At 39.3% G+C, this 13,619-nt stretch overlaps 1 protein-coding gene across 5 annotated transcripts in view; it reads right to left on the minus strand.

Moving 5' to 3' along the window:
- Window positions 1–873: 873 nt before the first annotated feature.
- IMPA1 (inositol monophosphatase 1) overlaps window positions 874–13,619 on the minus strand; it is a 30,524-nt gene continuing 17,778 nt past the window's right edge. For 4 of the 5 annotated variants that reach the window (XM_046641886.1, XM_046641887.1, XM_046641884.1 and 1 more), the window contains 5 exons: window positions 12,999–13,044; window positions 10,665–10,773; window positions 9,167–9,275; window positions 4,274–4,425; window positions 879–3,433 (listed from right to left, as the gene is read on the minus strand). In XM_046641886.1, the coding sequence (XP_046497842.1) occupies window positions 3,318–3,433; window positions 4,274–4,425; window positions 9,167–9,275; window positions 10,665–10,773; window positions 12,999–13,044 (532 nt within the window). In that variant the 3' untranslated portion in view covers window positions 879–3,317. Of the gene's footprint in view, window positions 3,434–4,273; window positions 4,426–9,166; window positions 9,276–10,664; window positions 10,774–12,998; window positions 13,045–13,619 lie in introns of all 5 variants that reach the window. The other variant, XM_046641883.1, reaches the window with a different exon arrangement.

A 13,619-nucleotide genomic window follows, 5' to 3' on the forward strand; every position in this document is an offset into this window, starting at 1 on the left:
AGAGAAAAGAATTGTCAATGGACTGACAATTGGGGTGACTTCTCCTCAGCAACACTGAAAACTAAGAGATGCTGTAAGAATTCTGAGGGGAAAGTTGCTTTGAACCTAGAATGGGAAACTCAGCCAAACCATCAGTGAAACAGGAGGCAACAGATGCTTTCTGACATGGGAGATCGCAAAATGTCACCTCCCAAGGACCTTTTCACGGAACGCCCCTAGAAGCGGGGCTCACCAAAATGAGAGAATAAGCCACAAAAGCTCCAGGACACAAACGATGGGACCAAGAGAAGCAGATGGAAGCCCCGGAAGGACGGCGATACAGCACACCCAGCCAGTAACCAGCCAGCCTGGAAGAAAAGGATAGGGCCCCAAAGATGTATCTTCAGGAGGCAACAAAAATAGAACATAAAACCCGACTGTGGTTGAACAAATGGAAAATAAAGAGGTTTTACAATCCTGTGGAAAATGTGTTAATTTTAGGAAAAACAAAAAGTTGCACAGGAAAAAAAAATGTAATCATAACACACTACTAGTTAGCTAACCAGTGAATAAAAGTCATACATTAAACAGACACCGGGCTGGCATAGTGGTTAAGTTGGCGTGCTCCACTTTGGCGGCCCGGGGTTCATGGTTTCAGACCCCAGCTGCGGACCCACACACTGCTCGTCAAGCCATGCTGTGATGGTGTCACACACACAAAACACAGGAAGACTGGCACAGACAGCTCAGCGACGATCCTCCTCAGCAAAAAGAGGAAGACTGGCAATGGATGTGACCTCAGGGTCAATCTTCCTCACCAAAAAATCCAAGACAAAAAAACGACTGAGTATAAAATTTAACAGCAAAGAAACATTACTATACTAGGAGGACAGAAAGGAGGAGGTAAAGGTAACTCACAGGGTGAGGTGAGAGTACAAAACTCTCATCTTCCGTAATAAACAAGTTAATAGATAATGAATAAAGCCAATAAATGAAGCTGTAGCAGAATATATCTATTTTTTAAAAGATGGAGAGAAATACCAGCAGAAACTCCTAGAACAGTTTGCGGAGATGGACTCGGGTGGGGTGGAATGGCATAGGAAAATGCTGCTTTCCATTCTGAGCTTTGTATATTACTCGAAATTTTTAACTACGTACATGTATTAATTACATAACAATAAAAAGTATTTATATTTATAAAACAGGGTAGGGTAAAAAACAGGGGTCCACGAACTTGAAGCAAATACAAACGGTCTGAAATGATTATTCTTTTCTTTAAATATAGTATCTTAGGCTCTAGACGAGATCTTGAGACAAAGGACAACTGAGTCAAAATGATACATATGACAGGCAAACTACTGACCCTGACACTGTGAACCACACCCAGGGACACCGGTGATTCAAATGGAAGCCAAAGAATGCTTCACAGATAAGTACATGATAGAATGAGCTCATTTTTGTTTAAAAAAGGGGGAAGGGTGTTCAAGTGTGTATATTTTATGCATGTATGAGTGTGTGTGTGTATACACACAAAGATTATATATACCCTGCCAATAACACATATTATACACATTAAGTCTGAGACATCCTGTCACTCGAAAAAAGATTAATTTCAAATTGTTGCTGGATACTTCACTTGTCAATCATCCTTTTTCAATGGCTAAAGAAGTTTTCGCTACAATATATCTAATTGCATTTAGAATAAAAAAGATGAAAAAAGCTATCTACTGAAAAATTATTTTAAGTTTTTAGAAAAGTTGGGAAAACTCTAGGCAAAAAACAAGAACATATATTCAATTACAAGTGCAAGTGTCAAATATTTATACCTCAACACAAAATCCCTAAAAGCAGTTTAAACTATAAACCTTAATTACAGAAATATCAATTATACTTTATTTAAAATTTTATTCATGATAATCTTAATTAAAATAAATTTAATTGCAAAAACAACCTGTCTTAAAACAGTATGAGATGCTTTTACAGCACATGACCAACAGTGCAAATACAGTAATTATACTCCTCGAATCTTAGCATCACATATATTCAATGTATTGGATGTGCACAACAATAAAATAACCCCAGACCCTGAGGTCTTGATAGATGCACTTCATTTTATCAGATACAAGGCTCACATGAGCCTAGGACAACACCTAACAGTCTGTTCACTGGCAGGCAACAAGGCTAAGCAATAAATTAATCTTTTAAAAATATCTATGAACCAGGACAATTTTCTTTTTGAGTTCGATAAGCCAAAGACTATTAAGGAATATTTAAAGGCTGAATAGAATCCAGTGGCAACACAGTTAAATGAGGAGTCTGGGAAGAACAAACAGTTCAATATTAACAGTACAGTATATGTGCAGGTTGTGGGTTTCCTGTGACAACCACATCAGCCTGCACATCTGTGAAATAATAAATATTGAATTCAGTAAAAGGTTATACTGCTTCTAATTATGTCAGACACCTGATAAGGATGCTTTTTGGAACCAGTTTCCTCACTTTTACAGAGGGACTTTAAAGGAATCCAAAGACTGTAATGCAGTGTTTTGAAAAGTATATCAACTGCAGAAATGTCCACCATTAGGAATGATATCTGGCATTACAGTAACTGAAATGGCACAGCAATATGAAATGTTAAAAGGAATGGTAATGTGAAATATGAAAAGGATGAGATGATTTTTACTTCAAAACCTGAAGTAAAAACAGAGAACAGTGCGCTCACGACTTATTTATCTGTTCTAACTAGGAGCTGCGACCTGTGAACCAGTCACTCTTTCAGTGCTTGTTTCTGGACTGCCTTCGTGGGACAGGGACTGTGCCAAGTGCCACACGCGCACTGACGAGTACAGCAAGGTTCTCTGCAGAGAAAGAAACCTCGGTCTGGGAAACACTCGTTCTACTCTTACAAGCTTAATTCAACATGGCTCTTGGAACTCAAGAGAAAATTTGTTCCAAAAAGTTAACTTTCTAAATTAAGAATGTTATGTGTATAAATAGCAAGTCAAAATTTCAGAAGCTCAGATGTACCTAGAAACTCTACGTTGCTAGCTATCTCAGTTGATATGGTAACTATCTCATCAACTGCCTGTGTATTTTTCCTGAAGGATTTTCTTACATGCAAAATCTTTTAAAACAATAAAACAAACATTTCATCTACTCTTTCATACTGTCTTAGCAAAATATGAAACAAGTTGCAATTTTTTAGTCTGGACATTGACAACAATTTAAGCCCATTATATTATATATCTGAAACAGGTGTCCTAAATTTTCTAACACCATCAGTGCGTCAGCAAATCTGGGGAGACGCAACCGTGCTTGATCATATGAGGCTGTCATAATTAATCTTCATCGTCTCTTTGAAAAGGTAATATCTGAATTTCTTTGGCTATCCTTTCTGCTAAAGTTTTACTACTTGCAGCAATTATTCTTCGTGACATCAAATCAAATGGTCCACCTAAAATCAAATCAAATATGGGAATAGGTTATATCCTGTACAAAAATAATTTCTAGACAACTAGTATACTAATAGGTACTATGGTCAATCACAACATTTTAATACTTTCAGTTATCCTTAAAGAAATCTATGCTGTCACATAACCATAATGTTTAATCTTTGGCAATACAAACATGAGTTCCTAAGCATTTTTTTTTAGTAAATACCAGTTTTGGAGGGAAGGGGGGCTTCAATCTTACCAATCTGAAAAACGTCTTTTCTCTTCTATTTCTTCTTTTTATTTCTTTTTATTATTCTTATTGCTTTTTTAATGTTTGGGAATCAATGGAGAAGAAAAACGACTCCAATGCATTTTCATACCACTCTCCTTCCCATTTCTTTATTTCTTTGCTGTTTTTTCCCAGATCACTGGTGAATTCTTTTAACCCAGGCTCACCTTCACTTTTAAAAATTTCCCCATGAGTTCAAAGCTAGTATTTAAGCAGAAAGTGATGGTGCAGGAAGTCCACTGTCAGCCACCACCAGGGTCACCATCCAAGGGCTCTCAGTACAATCCTCGGATCCAGGGACCTTCTAGACTTTTTCTGTGGCCTCTCAAGAGCTCCTGCTACTCATATTTGCAAAGGCTGAGCCATGTATCATTATTAATCCCACACTATGATTAGCATCTTATCCTTCCCTCTATCGCCCAATGTTTGTTATTTTGATTCTGCAGAAAATTACATGGCTTATTTTGCCTCTAAGAGTTGAAGTATAACATACATCAAACGCTAAAAAAAAAGCCATATATGGAGGAAAGTCCAACCAAGAGAAAAATGCTTTACTGTCCCCTAATTTCACCTGTTACATCCATGAGTACTCCACCAGCTTCAGTAACAATGATGCCAGCTCCTGCCATATCCCAGCAGTGAATCCCCATTTCATAATATGCATCCGCAACCCCAGCTGCCACAAGGCACATGTTAACAGCTGCTGTTCCAACGCCTCGGATCCTAACAAATGACATTGAAAAATAAGATTGGAAAAAATAATTCTTTCAAAGAAGGTATTCCTCCTTAACTTCAGTTTAAGTGTTGATTGAGATAACTTGAACCAATCTGGAGGATAAATGTAAAAAAAAAGCCATATCTAATTTTAAAAATACATAAAATCTAATTATCATAGTGCACTATACAAGTGACAAAATTAATCCTCACAAAGCAATCATTTAACAAGATAAATATTAAAACAATGATATTTTCAGGGGGAAAAAACTGAAGGAAATGCTATAATTCTACCATAATGGCACACGTATATTCATATTTGTCTAGGGACCACAGTCCTACAATACAAGTAGTCTCTAGGAGGGGAAATATGGTAATGGTCATTCCCATCGAGTGAGCATCGGTACACATGACTACAGGGACAGCAGCAAGCCCGGCTCTGCTCAGACCTAGCCCTGCCTGGGAAGAGATTTCATGTTTGCCTTCTCATAGCATCTCTTCCTTGGGATATACCAGGGTAAGGTAATGTGGTATTTGTTTTCTACCTAAAAAATAAAAACGAAAAAATATTGCACCTGGGTACATCCTACATGTCAAAGCAATTTTTTTTAAAAAAAGGATTAGAATTACATGTTGCCTCTGATTTCAAACACATTTTACTGCCTATCTTCTTAGTGCGTATCAAGTTTAAGAAAGAACTAGCAACTACGACAAATCTCTACAACGTCTGACCACTTTCCAAATACACAAAACCAAATTAACTTTAGTAGCTTTTTTAGTTTATAAATTGTATTATTTTCTCCCTTTTCACATGGGATATGTGATAATTCATATCTCACATCACAGAAAGCAAATACCAAGATCTTTCACAAATAATCCCTTGGTATTCTATTCAGAGATAGAAGCCTGGGCTGGAAGCACAATAGTGAAAGCTACTGGCAAGACTTCTGTCTACTTCTAATAACATCACGGGCTCTCGGGCAAGAGTTCCTGTAGTCACGAAGAGCATATTCTTTTACGGGCAAATGCTACCAAAGAGAGCACTCAATTACCAAATAATTGAGGCTGTGGTTTACATTTTCATATGTGTTCTGAACCCTATCTTAGTCTAATTCTCCAACAGAGCAAGTATGGGATAGAGTAAAAGGGACAATCTTTGGTATCACCAAGACTGGAGTTTGCTCCCCTGCTCAGCAGCTTAAAAACAGTAATTCTGAAAAGTTTCTTTGTCAGGTTTTAGCTCTCTTGTCATCAGAATGGGGATACCAATTTACCTTGGACCACTGCTGTAATGATTATAAACAACAGATGTAAAGCATCCAGCAGAGGGCCTAGCATAGAAAAGGGCCTCAATAAAGAGTTTATGTTTATGATGAAATTATTCCCCAAATCACGATGCCAGGAAACATGTAAGTAAACAGACGCAGTGCATTTCATCTAAATGAATCCCCCCAAATTAAATGACCCCATAATGATTTACTGTGCCTCACAGGTGTCGCTTCCTAATTAGGAAGCTGTAAGCCTGTTTCCACTTGTTTGAGGCACTCATTTAAATTACGCTCTTTAGTTCCATTTTGTTTTGTATACGTAACCCTCCTGAATTCACACTGAAATACTGCAGACTCAGATGAATGCAAAAGATCATAGGACAAAATCAATAAACCAGTACTTCTCCTTGGTTAGACTTATGAAAAACTCCTGAAATAAAAGATTGCTGTTTACTTTTTATTTCAGTCAATGGAAATATAAAAGGTTAAAGCTGTAAAGCACTGGCAGCTCTTTTATGGCCAACATAATCATTTTATTGCCCAAGTTAAAGCCCATGCTTTCAAACAGGACATGGTAGCTCCCAGCCTTTTTAATCATCCTGTTCTTCCCTTTAGGACATCATTCTGGGAGGTTCCATAGCTACTTGACAGCAGCTCTTCTACTTATTCTTTACTATGCAGATCAGAGATTTACAGCCTAGGTTTATAGTTTGTACAATGGCCAAACTATACATTGAGCGTATGACTCCTAAAACAAAAGTCTAATAATGGAGAAAGAGAAACGGTCTGGAAGTCATGGTGTTAGTCTCTCCACCATCTACCTGTGTGATCTCAGACAGCCACCTCACCTCTCTGAATCTCAAGTCAACTCACCTACAAATCAGGCTGGACTATTAGATGGGAAAACTTTAGAAAATGACTGTGAACATTTTGTAAAGTCAAACGAAAAACTAAGACCAAAGGGTGGGATCATGGGTTGAAGACTATGTAATAATGATATGTTCTGACGAAGTAGAAAGAATGCAACTTGGCAAATAGAATGAAAAGGGAGAGAAAAAGGGAAAAGGAGAGTAAAATCATTGACTGTTATATAGGTGACAGGTGGAGGCCCAAAAATTCAGAACTGATAAATATAGCAAATAGTTAAGTAAGAAAAGAAAGTATTAAGGGCATTACAAAAAGTTTTAATACCAAAGAAACTCACTAGAAAAAATGTAACCTTTCATAAATACAAAAAGAAAAAAAGGGGACACACCAAAAAAACACAGTAACTATAACATGATACACACAGTAATTACAATGTAAAGTAACATGACAGAATTGAGAGCAAACAGAGGAATAGGCCTTTTTTTTTTGAGGAAGATTGGCCCTGAGCTAACAGCTGTGCCCATCTTCCTCGACTTTCTATGTGGGACACCTGCCACAGTATGGCTCGACAAGCGGTACACAGGTCCATCCCAGGATCTGACCCAGCGAACCCCAGGCCACTGAAGGGGAGCGTGCAAACTTAACCACTGCACCACCAGGCAGGCCCCAGGCCTAACTTTCGTATTAAAAGAAAGACATTTTCACATTGATTATAAAGTACAACTCCACATTACGCTGCGTTCAAGAGACGCGCTTAAAATGCAGTGATTCACGAGGGCTAGAAACAAGAGTGGACAGAGATTCACCAGGCAACTGGAAACAATGAGAAAGCAGGGATTGCAATTCTGATGTGAAAGTAGACTTCAAGGCCAAAAGCAAGAACAAGACAAAGGCTGTAACGTTAAAGTCACACGATAAGGGCCAACAGCTATGAAGAGGCATCAAATAACACAGCTTCCACCTACATAAAAGCTGCAAGAGTTAGAGGAGAAACACAGAGAAACACACCAATAACAGAAGACTTTGACATACGACTCCCCGTGTGAGACGGGTCAGGCAGACAAAAAGATAACGTCATCAGCGAGAGCTCCGGCTCCATATCAAACATCACACCCTGATAACACAGAATATACTTTTTTTCAGTGCATGTGGAACTTTCACGAAAATTGATCACGGACTAGGGCACAAAGAAAACATTAGTAGGTCCCACAAAGTACATTTATCATGATATAATGGAACTACAAATTAAAAACAAAATAAAATTTTCCTTGTGGAAATTTAAGAATATAACTCTTGGGTGGAAGGGGAAATACAAACAGAAATGACAGATTTTGTGAAAAATAATTACAATGCAAACACTACATATCAGAATCTATGGGATACATTTAAAGCAGTGGTCAGAAAAATATTCATAGCCTAAAAGGATCAAAGAATAAAAATAAATTCTCTACTTAAAACAAAAACAACAAAATGATCCAAAAGAAAGCACAAGGATGAAAATAATAAGAGAGAGAGAGGAGAAAAATAGTAGATCAGATTCATAAATCAAAGGCCTGGGTCTCTGAAAAAAACCAAATAGACAAATCACTATGTAATTTAATCAAGATTCCAAAAAAGAAAAATGGGGCCGGCCTGGTGGCACAGCAGTTAAGTGCGCACATTCTGCTTCAGCAGCCCGGGGTTCACCGTTTCAGATCCCAGGTGCAGAGGTGGCACTGCTTGGCATGCCATGCTGTGGAAGGGGTCCCACATATAAAGTAGAGGAAGATGGGCACGGATGTTAGCTCAGGGCCAGTCTTCCTCAGCAAAAAGAGGATTGGCAGCAGATGTTAGCTCAGGGCTAATCTTCCTCAAAAAAAAAGAAAAAGAAAAAAGCACAAATATACAAATAAGAAGTGACAAGGAGGAAATAACTACTGATACAGAGAAACCAGAAATAAACTATAAGAGTCCACCTTGCGTACCTCTATACAAATAATTTGAAAATTTAGAGGAAGTGTGTAATTTCTTAGGCTGTGGAAATATTCCAAGCAAAGGTGGCTAAAGACACTTGGCATCTGCATGTAATGCCTGACCCTAGACTGAATCTTGCACTGGAAGGAAAATGCTACAAAGGACATTGTCAGATCAAGTGACAAAACTGAATTTGGATGCTGGATTAGATGCAAAGTCAATTTATGAACTCAGTAATATACTATGGTCAGGGAAGAGAATATCCCTATTGTTAGGAAATAACAAAGTGAAATATTTAGGAGCAAAGAGCCACAATGGCAGTAATTTACCCTAAAATAGTTCAGGGAAAAAAAGGTGTGTGTGCACCTACATGTACACACACAGACACGAAAGGAATGCTTAAAATGATAAAGCAAATGGGGTAAAATGTTAACATCAGGTGAATCTGGGTAAAGGGTAGACTGTTTTTTTGTATTATTTTATTTCTGCAAATTTTAAGTTTGAAATTATTTTCAAAGAAAAGTTTTTAAAATTACATTATAAAATCAGAATTATGGTACTGATCCCATGTCTATTCATAAAAAATTTCAGTTCTAAAGGAAAATTCATTCCTTAAAATATTAAATTATCTGGAACTTCAGGGGGAAATGAGAAGAGCTTACCCGTGAATGGGGATGCAAAGAAGCTTTTCCATGTTAGAAAGAACAATTCTCACGGTCTCAGGTGTTCTGGAAGAGCCCAACTCTGTCACCAAGAGTGACTTGGTAATATCTAAAAGCAAATGTTTTAAATAATTACTACAGTTTAATAATAAGAATTCCGGAAAAAAATCTGACACTTGTAATTCAGAACAAAATAGGACACTTTCATCCCTCTTCCTAGTTGTTTCTTTCTAAGCCTTTAAATATTAAAGTACTGTTAATTTATTACCTCTAAGTGGTCGTTTTATAATCATCAAAAACAGTCTAGCTTCTTAGGCCATCCCCCAAAAGGTGCAGAATATAACCAGTCTGCCTGCATGCATGGGAAATAAGCAAATACCTTAAATACTTAAAAAGTGGAATTTAGAAATTAGGTTCAATAAATAATTTATATATAGCTTTGAAATAAAACAAAGGTTAAAATTAAGTGGCAGCTCTCTTATCTGACCTCCATTTACTCGTCTAACAGATTACCCAGTGCTTTCCATTCCCCCTGTGAAGCATCCAACTGAATTCATGACACACTCAACACTCAGCTAACGGCTACTCTCGCACACCCTGCACCTCATCTCCTCCCACCAGCGGGAAGTATGCTTACCAGCTCGTTCGGAACACGTTTACAACCACTGTACTTCTTCAAATAATCGCACAATTTAATTAAATATTACAAAAAGTGAAAAAAAAATTATAAAAATGGAAAGAGTTGTTTCTATGAAAGCTACCACATTCCTTCAATTCTAAAATGTACATTTTTTCACATGTTAACGCCTTGAAAATTAGGATGCACCTTCCCATCTTTCGGGTCTTAGAGCTCAATAAAAAGGGAACGAAATAAAAATCTGCTCTTAAATTAAGTTTTTGAGGAGAGAAATTCTAAAAGCGTAGGAGGATTCTGAATTTAGATTGTTTTGCAAGTATCTTTAAGTTCTTGCTGCACTTAGAATCTGAAGTGTAAACTGTGGGAAGGTTGCCCAGGGTTTACGGAACAACAGTGACTCCAGACCTCACTCAGCTGTCACACAGAGACTTAAAATGCCAATCACCATATGCATCCATCATTTTTCATGATTTCTAACAAACTCTTTACTGCCTAATAAGTAATATTCGGTTTACTGCCTAATAACTGGTCCCAAAGGCACCAGATCAGAGGTATCCTACAAAGGCTTTGAGATGCAGCGGCTGACACAGTGAACCCTGAGCCCCACGCAGGCAGGGAGCCGCTCTTGGCCATCTTCCCTCCCCAGCAGCCAGCGAGGCCCGCCAGCGCCTATGTACTCAAGCATGCCATGTTCCCTGCTTCCACCAGCACAGTCAAACTGTGGTCCAAATGAAAAAGCAGAGAAAACAAACACAGTGCATGAGTCAGCTGACACTTGGAGAACTCCACAGGTCAACATTCGAAAACAATACAACAGGAGTACGTGGTACCACCCACAGCAAAACGAGAGGATAAACCCACCTTCTTGTCGTGAAACCTGCAGTTTTTGCCCGTTACAGAAGGCACCTTTTCCCTTCCTGCCAGTGTACATCTTATCCTCCACGCAGCTGTACACAACCCCAAACTCCATCTGCAGGAGGAAAACAAGTCCCCTTGACCACAACTGAGTATTCTTCTGTGTGAAATCAATACTTTTTCTAAGAAAGAAATGGGAAAATCTGGAGAGTTGACTAACAATGTTTTCAAATGGCTAAACTGTGGGATACTTAAAATGCTAATTTCCAGCTTAATCAGAGGAAAGAGGTCATCAGACTCGAAGCCCCCCATCTCTAAACTTAAGAGCGCCCACCTCGACCTCTCTCCCTCCGCCTCAGGTGAGGACAGACCTTTCCTACTCTCCGGGAGAACCCTTCCTCCTGCGTTGACTCCTACCCTCTCTCACGTCTCTGAAAAGCGGCTCCAGCAAGCGGCCCTGCTCTCCAGCACGGACTCATCCCCGCTAACTCCCTCCCTTACTAAACCTTCAAAATGCGGCCTTCTCTTCCTCCCTTCACTGCCAAAGCATAGTCTACACTTTGCCTCTCTCATTTTCCTCTTAATACATGATAATGTGGCTTCTGCCTTGACATGCATTCTTCTACAACTCCCTGCAAAGAGATAACTCAGGAACTCTTACTGGCCAAGTGCCCCCTCTGAAGACGCGGAGAGTGCTGACCCTCATCGCTGCTGCTTCAGCACTTCATCCAGTCCCTCCACGTTTCCGGCAGGACCCTCTCACACCTCCCGCCTCACTCACTACTCTATCTTGGCGTCCGAACCCTTAAAAGACGTGCACCTCAGGGTTTTCATTCCTCCATTCCCCTTCTAGCTCTCCGCATTCTTACAGGCTTGTTCTCTCCAGTCCACAAATTCAGCTCCCCGTCACTGTGGCTCCCATCAACCCCGTCATCAGGTAAGAACGTCTGCTTCAGAATCTAGTCTTGCAGAAACTTCAACCAAAAAGGTCAAAGTCACTCACTACCTGATCTCGCCTCACTTCTTCCCTGTCAGTTTCCTCCTTCAAATTCCACCTTGAACACGCTCCTGATCTTGGCATTTCCTTGGCTATTCTCACTGCCCCGTCTTACTTCAGAATCACTCGCCCCTCAGGTACCATCTCTTCACTGCTGGAATTATCTGTTGCTCTACACTTAAAAAGCTCTACTGGCTTCCTACCACCTAAGAACAGAATGGAAACGTCCTGGCACGGAGAGGCCACAATCTCACAATAAGACCACAACTGACTGACCTCGTCAGGTCTGCCCCCGCCGCGCCCAGAGTTCCACTCACGATCCCCATCTCACTGTTCCCCACACACATTACACTCCTCTCTAAGCTGTTCTTTCTACTTAAAATGCTTTCCTGTTCTTCTGTATTTGGCAAATCCTTAGTTTTCTGAGACCCAACACACATGACCAAATTCTAAGACCCCTTCTGTTATGAAGACTTCCCCAAAGCACTGTTGGCAGAATTGGTTACACCCTCTTCATGTCCTCACGGTATTTCTTCACAGTTCCAGCACAATCATCTGCTCATGCACCAAACACCTGCACTGAACTGGGAACCCAATGGCAGCGACAGCCCAGAGCCCAGGCTGACTACAGGCCAAATGCTCACCCAGCTCCCTTTGGATGTTCTCACGGGCTAACACAACCCTGTGCCTAAGATTTCATTGGCACTAATTTCTGTTTTTATTTTCAGAGATTTCTTAAGTCTCTGTGTACATGCTGATCAAATATATGACAAGCTTCTTGACTGAAACAGGTACGTAAGATGTTAACAAATATCATTCATTGTTTGACGAAACAGCCAAACAGCAAGGAAAGGCAACAGCCGCAGATTATACTCTACTGGGTTTCAGATACCGCAAGCACTGGGCTCCTGAACACACTCTGCGTCTGCCCACCAAGCCTCGGCCCCACCGCCACTTCGTGGTCTTTGATGGCTCCCTTCACTGACACCTATTAACACGCTCTTAGGTCAAATCCCACCGCTTCCACTGAGGATGCTAGATCATACATCACTCCTTGTCACATCTGATTCTATCACGCATATAATAGTAATTAAGGATTGAATCTATATTTCAGTTACTTGTGTGCATTTTTTTCCTTATAACTCTTGCTTCTCAGGAAACATTAAATTTTCTTCACTGGAAAATGTACCATGATAATCTTAACAGTGATAACCTTTTTCAAAATAACACAGCTATATAAATTGAATATAGAGACAAACCTAAATTCATTATGGAGACACATTTACTCTTTCTCAGAAAATGAGAGTAAGGCATTTTACCAACCATAAATTTAAACAACATACCTTTTTATTTACAAGAAAGCCAATCGAAACAGCTACAAAAGGAAATCTTCAAAAAAAAAAATACAAATTTACCAAGATAGAACTTATTTTTAATAAACATGTTTTTTCATAATACAATTGCTTATAACATTTTTCATAGAAACAGTCTCATCCCTTGTCCTCCAGAATAGCGTGTACAGTATGCAACCCTTTGTGTAAATGATGGCGGAAAGGGGCTGGTAGGATATATAGATACACACAGGATGCCTCTACAGGCATGAAACATTCTGAGAGGATTCACAAGAAACTGACAACCATGATCACCTCTGGAGATGGGTCTCGAGAAACTGGGGTCAGAAATGGGAAGGATACTTTGTGCTGCATGCCATTTTATATCTTTTGAATGTCAAATACCACTAATATAGTAACTATGCAAAATATTTTTTCCAAAAAATCAAAATTTAAACAATTTTAATTGATCATGGTTAAAAAGAAAAGTCTCTTTTCTTTGGTCATTTCTCCCACAGCCTGGACCTATAAACACAGGTACTAAATTGTACAAAATACACTGTTACTGTTCTCAACTCTAACACCAAACTTGGAGCTTCGCATCTGAAAAGTCAAGTGTCAGCCACGTTACTG

The sequence above is a fragment of the Equus quagga genome, chromosome 16 (assembly GCF_021613505.1).
Source record: "Equus quagga isolate Etosha38 chromosome 16, UCLA_HA_Equagga_1.0, whole genome shotgun sequence".
NCBI lineage: Eukaryota > Metazoa > Chordata > Mammalia > Perissodactyla > Equidae > Equus > Equus quagga.